The sequence below is a fragment of the Vollenhovia emeryi genome, unplaced genomic scaffold, assembly GCF_000949405.1.
Source record: "Vollenhovia emeryi isolate VEMERY1.0 unplaced genomic scaffold, V.emery_V1.0 DF939123.1, whole genome shotgun sequence".
NCBI classification, from domain to species: Eukaryota; Metazoa; Arthropoda; class Insecta; order Hymenoptera; family Formicidae; genus Vollenhovia; species Vollenhovia emeryi.
Window position 1 is genome coordinate 3,127,515 of NW_011967243.1, and position 6,049 is coordinate 3,133,563.

The 6,049-nt window shown below is 44.0% G+C and overlaps 1 protein-coding gene across 1 annotated transcript; it reads right to left on the reverse strand.

Moving 5' to 3' along the window:
* Positions 1-2,359: 2,359 nt before the first annotated feature.
* LOC105569715 (exosome complex component RRP46-like) lies at positions 2,360-4,564 on the reverse strand. Its single transcript, XM_012026393.1, has 5 exons — positions 4,270-4,564; positions 3,361-3,474; positions 3,162-3,283; positions 2,666-2,809; positions 2,360-2,589 (listed from the first exon to the last, which is right to left on the reverse strand). The coding sequence occupies exons 1-5, from the start codon at positions 4,367-4,369 to the stop codon at positions 2,407-2,409; spliced, it is 663 nt and encodes a 220-aa protein (XP_011881783.1). The 5' UTR covers positions 4,370-4,564; the 3' UTR covers positions 2,360-2,406.
* Between the last annotated feature and the right edge of the window lie 1,485 nt (positions 4,565-6,049).

The window sequence follows — 6,049 nt, forward strand, 5'->3', positions numbered from 1 at the left end:
GGGAAACTCGGACATTACCGCGCGCGCGAGGAGACACGAGCTAAAATCGTAAAACTCGGTGCACTCTTGGCGCCCGAGGCTACGACGGCGCCCGTCCGCGCGTGAGATTTCGCCCGGGATGTCGCACGTTCACGCGTCCCGACGGATCACCGACGCGCGAGGGTTCGAGTCCGCGTCGCGCGACTGTCAAACCGGACGACAGTGAACTCACCGCGATTGTGCGTACCGTGAAACGCCGACGATCATCGCACCGGATCCGCTTGCGTGTCCACGGGCGCTTCTCGAATGGTTCAACATGGCGCCGCTCCCGGCGGCTACTGCGCCGGCGCTACTGCGCAAGCCTCGTCAACGGCGCGATGTATCTTGAACCGCGAAATCGCGAAGTTTCTCTCTTGCGAGAAACGAAAACGTCCCGCGGCTCGACGTAAACCATCGCCAAACGGCACCGCGGGTTTGAAAAATGTAAGAACAATTTTGACGAGTAACGAAAGACACGTTGAGCAAGTGTATCCGCCCGTGGATGTATCGAAACTAAAACGATGAAACATTTGAGAAAACATTGCGAGGAGCGAGGCAAAAACACGCGGATCGTCTGTCTCGCTCGGCCGTGACGCGCCGATCGATAAACTGTTTTTCACCGAGTTGTTTACGACGCTACGTCACACTTTGGAATTCGGCGGCTCGGTCTACGCAGCTCGGCTCAACAACAAGGTCAGGCCTAGATCATTCGCGCGGCGGCGGCCGAGCCGGCGGCCCGCGCCGCTCCGCGCATAATGTCACTTCTTTTTACTACGCGTTCGCGAATGTTCTCTACGAATCGATCGATATCATTGTGTGATCGCGGAACTCTCGCGTTTTGCCGTCGATGCTCGGTCAACCTGCTTCGTATTGAATCTCCCGTCGCTTCGACTACAATTCGTCGGCTGTGTCTCCGTTAAAAGCACGAAATAGTGAACTCGCGAAGCACCGAACGAACGTTGCCAACTCGACTCGCGTTGTTGGCTGCCAGCTTGACGCACGTCGTGTCGCACGTCACTATACAGTTGCTTCGGAACTTCGGACTGCTTCGGACCGTCACGTCGCAGCTGCGCAGCAGGCCCGAGGTTGGATCGCAACGGCGCGGCGTTTCGAGCGGTAAGCGGAGCGAAGTGTGATTAACCGCGCATGCCGATATCCACAAATTGTGCCCGCGATAGACACGACCGGCGGCCGACGCGCCGCTGCAGTTATCCCGCTCGCTCGACCGACGATCCAGGAAGGTTCGGGACGGCGCGTGAAGTTGGCCGCGCGTCACTACTAACTTCGCCGCTTGAAATTGGCGCAACGGACGGCGGGACGCGTCGCCCGCCATTGCTCGTCATTCTCTCGCCGTGAGTTACAAAGTTCGCGTGTGAATTGAAACCGGGAGCCCAGTGAGAAATGATTCGTCGATCGACGTCGAAACGACGTCGAATCGACATCGACACCGTCGAATTGGGTCGATTCGACATCATTTCGACGTCGATCGACGAATCATTTCTCACTGTGAGTGCCGTGCAAAGTCGCGATCGTCGTATCGTGTGATTCGCGCTGGATCGCGGTTGTAATTGTGTTTCGCGAGTGCGTTGTGCGTGCGCGTGTGTGAGTGAGTGTGTGTGTGTGCGTGTGACGTTCGACGACGGATTCTGAGAGGAGGAGGAGGCCCGGGAGGGCATCAGGCGCCGGCGGAGCGACCCTTGGGTGAGTAATCCTTTGGTTTTTCGTTGCCGTTTGTCATTTGCAAAGTTGATTTCATTCCCACGACGATTACGTCTCCGTCCGTGCACGCAGGACGTTAGATAACTTTTTCTCGCGTCGCGATGTGCTCGGAATAGCGTATTTCAGTTTTACAAACGTCAGGGATTCGATAAAAGTTACATTCTCGTCTGTGTCGAATTTAAAAATAATATTTCTTTAGAAATTACGCGGTCCTCCTGCAAAATATCCTTTTTCGAGACGCGAGAACCAAGTGTTTGGCGTGCGCAAAAAATTACCTCTCGAACTACCGACGTTAATATTCGACGATCGTTTTTATTTACTCGCGTCGCGATGTGCTCGGAATAGCGTATTTCAGTTTTACAAACGCCAGGGATTCGATAAAAGTTACATTCTCGTCTGTGTCGAATTTAAAAATATTTCTTTAGAAATTACGCGGTCCTCCTGCAAAATATCCTTTTTCGAGACGCGAGAACCAAGTGTTTGGCGTGCGCAAAAAATTACCTCTCGAACTACCGACGTTAATATTCGGCGATCGTTTTTATTTACCTACTTTTTTAATGCGCAGCAGCGGATGCTACGATGAAGTTGTACGTAAAAATTTCCATTAATTCGGGAGAAGATTAGGAAGTAAAAAATATTTATTTAAAGACAAACTAATATCGCAACGTGTCATATTACATTTGCATACTTTCTTGTCACTTCCCTGTAATAATCGAACACGTATTTACTGACTTGCCTACACTTATCCAGAGAGGCCAAGAACTCGCTTTGAGAAAATCGGCCAGTGCTGTGACAGCATACAATATCTTTGTTAGTACTGTCAAAAGCATACGTGAATTCCGCTCTGGCATTCTGTAAAGAAATAATCAAAAGTAGCATTTTTTTAAACACAACAGATACTTAATTATTTGACACTATTTATAAATACTTTTAACTGCGAGCCGTCGGGATCGATGATCGTCTCTCCCGTTTCTTTTTCTATCATACAATTCACAGCTGCGACGGTGTACTTCATGGAAAGTCCCGAGTTAATTAGCGCCAAGCACGCCGCATTAATGGCGCAAGCCAGCAGCTAAAAATTTCATTTTGTTTACACGCTATTCAAATTACGCAAAGTTCGCGACAAATCAGTTGAATGGTAAAGCTAAAATTTCATTTTGTTTATACGCTATTCAAATTTACGCAAAAAGTTCGCGACAAATCAGTTGAATGGTAAAGCTAAAATTTCATTTTGTTTATACGCTATTCAAATTTACGCAAAAGGCCTGCCGTTAACGTACAACACATAGCTTGCGTTCGTTTTCTCCCACTGGGAGCATAAACTATACTGAGACTCTATAGTTTACGTTACGTGAATTATAGACTTTCAGTATAGTTTATGCTCCCGGTGGAAGAAAACGAACGCAGGCAAAGTGAAATCTCACCCCGCCAGAATCTTGCATCTCTTGTAGATTAATGCACACCATGGTGTTGGGATGCAACGAAACTAGTATAGCAGATTCACAGGTCTCTTTTATGTACGTCTCGATTAATCTGTCGTCCACCTCTGAAACGATTAGCAGACGGTTATGCGGGTCCAAAGCGATGCCGATAGCTGGTGATTTTAATTTTGATAGAACTCACTCGCTGGCCCTTTAAGAGGCGTGTACGTAACTTCAATAGAGACCTTATCATACGCCATCTTTTGGCTTCTTGCTTCCAAGGGTCCGTTTATCCCCGCGATAGTTGTAGTGTCACCTGCGCGTGGACAAATAAGTAAATTGTCAACAGGAAGAGAAATTATTTGACGACTTTAAACTAAGTGGTTTAATTTAATAAATTCTTCCCACATTTTGACCGTCCGGACTGCGGCCCTTTTCAAGGAGATACCTACAGTTTTGGAGAAACTTAGTATCTATAAAGGCTAATCTACAACGTGTCCTTTGCGTCTAGAAACATTCTATTTCCTAGCCAATAAATACGTTCACAAAATTTGGGCAAGTTGATAAATTGTGCATTATACATTGTACAATCGTAAATAGTCGACAAGTTTGTTAAGCGTTTTGATTTGTTTACATGAAATAGAATGTTTCTAGACGCAGGAAGCACATTGTAGATTAGGCTTAAAGGCTAATCTACAACGTGTCCTTAGCATCTGGAAACATTCTATTTCCTGGCCAATACATACGTTTACAAAATTTTGGCAAGTTGATGAACTGTGCACTATACATTGTACAATCGCAAATTGTCGGCAAGTTTGTGAAGTGTTTTGATTTGTTTACACAAAATAGAATGTTTCTAGATGCAGGAAGCACATTGTATATTGGGCTTAAGCCGTTCGTGTGACAAATAGCCTATCAATTTGTTTGTTGTATCTCCAAAATTGTAGACACCTCCTTGAAAAGGACCAAAATCCGGATGGTCGAGACGTTGGGACGATTTGTTAAATTAAACCACTTGGCCAGTTTAAAGTCGTCAAATAATTTTCCTCCCTGTTGTTAGTTAAATTATTTTCTTAGCAACCAAATATAGTTTAAAACGTTCGCTTCGTACCTTGCATAAACATTACCGAGCCGTCTGATCGTGACAGTAAATTAATTTCACAATTTATCGGTCGTAGTATACAATCAACTTCGGTAGCTTCTTCAGTCATTTCGTCCAGAACTAGATTACACTATTTTTCTACTCATATAATAGTGAACAAAACAATAGCACGAGGTTAGAAACACAAGCACGCGATCCTCGAACGCGACGCGTCCTCTGTGGACATTGAAAACTCGGGCCTGAACTACGTGGTCAATGTCCACGTGCGGGCTAAGCGGATAAAGCAGACGTACGCGTTTTGGTTGTATTCCGCGCTGCGTGCACGAAATGTTAGAAACAGAGTTATTAATTTTTCGTTATGTGAGCGAACAGACCAACTTGTAAAAGCCCCCCACCACCCCCGCCGATTCCAGTTGGAAGATTAATTCGCAATCTCGGAACACAAAGTCAATTTTCTTCGCGGAATTTATCAATAATATCTGATAGACCGATGATCCGAGATTAGCGATTCTCATCGCGCGAGAACGCTGAAATTTTAGCTTTCCAACGAGACAGCAAGTTCATCTTGCTGCGATTTGTCTGTGCGAAGATTTCTGTTAAATTAACAAGGATCTTCTGTTGGTTCCACCGTGAATTTATTGCTCTAATTGTAAGTGAAATCTGTTTAGTGGAATATTTATTGTTAGATCGTGTAATCGTCGTGGGGAAAAAGATAAAAATTATTTTCTTTAATATTGGTTTTCCCGGTTTCTCCGTATTAATGTGAATTTTATAATTTTATGTTACAGAACCAACATAGTTAAACTCCGCTGCTGCGCATCGAGTCGGTAAGTCGTAAACTCTGTTCAATTATTAATTGTTTAATTTCGTCGATGTTATAAATGCGAATTTATCGCGGAATTAAAATAAATGTAACGCGAAGTAAATTCTTTTTCCTATATATCGAATATACTTGAATTTTGAATTTAAAGATTGAGTCACGAAGCGACAGTCATTATTTATTCTCGAAGAAATATCGGAAGTAAAAATATATTCGAGTAGTTTAATACGGAAACATTTTTAATTAATATTCTTCTTTATTGTTTCATTTCGTCGACATTATAAATGTGAATTTATCGCGGAATTAAAATAAATTTAATTTTAATTAACTTCTCGTGGTCGCGCATTTCGATACGATCGACGCTCGCACATTATAGTTTTCGAACCGTGCGAAATATCTGTCGGTGATAAACCGACTATGGAAGGAGTTTTCTTCCTTCCTGATCTCTGGTCAAAATGACCAGACTGTATGGCCGGGAGCAACGAAAGGTAGGATCAATCTGGCCCAACGAAGGGATACGACGAACTGGATACGACAAAGATAGTGGTCAATATTGGCCACTCTGTCGTACAAAATAATTGGATTTCTTTTGTTTGCCGAAATTCGGGTGGGTTATTCTTCTTTATATATTCGCGTATATGCGTGCAAAATTGAACAGACCTCTATTAAATCCCAATCGCGCGTATTATAATCCCGAGGGGGAAACCGCTGACCAAAATCTTGTACACCAATACCCACTAATGCCCAGTGGGCATTACTTATCTTATTATCTTCTTTTCTTTATTATCTTATTTATCTTGTTTTATCTTATTTTATCTTATTGTATCTTATTTTATCTTTATAATGCCCGGTAATGCCACAAATCTGTACACCACAATGCCCTCAGCGATTTCCCCCTCGTATAATCCCAAATCGAACCTCTTATAAATCGCGTCACGGTTTTCGTGAAAGACTTGTAAGGTTTATTAA

What these genes read in the sequence shown, in the direction of transcription:
- LOC105569715 (XM_012026393.1), bottom strand. Translation starts at nt 4,369, where the DNA reads ATGACTGAAGAAGCTACCGAAGTTGATTGTATACTACGACCGATAAAT. An exon ending in CTCGGTAATGTTTATGCAAG is followed by an intron (nt 3,475 to 4,269) that starts GTACGAAGCGAA and finishes GTCCACGCGCAG; the next exon opens with GTGACACTACAACTATCGCG. An exon ending in CCGACGGCTCGCAGTTAAAA is followed by an intron (nt 2,590 to 2,665) that starts GTATTTATAAAT and finishes ATTTCTTTACAG; the next exon opens with AATGCCAGAGCGGAATTCAC.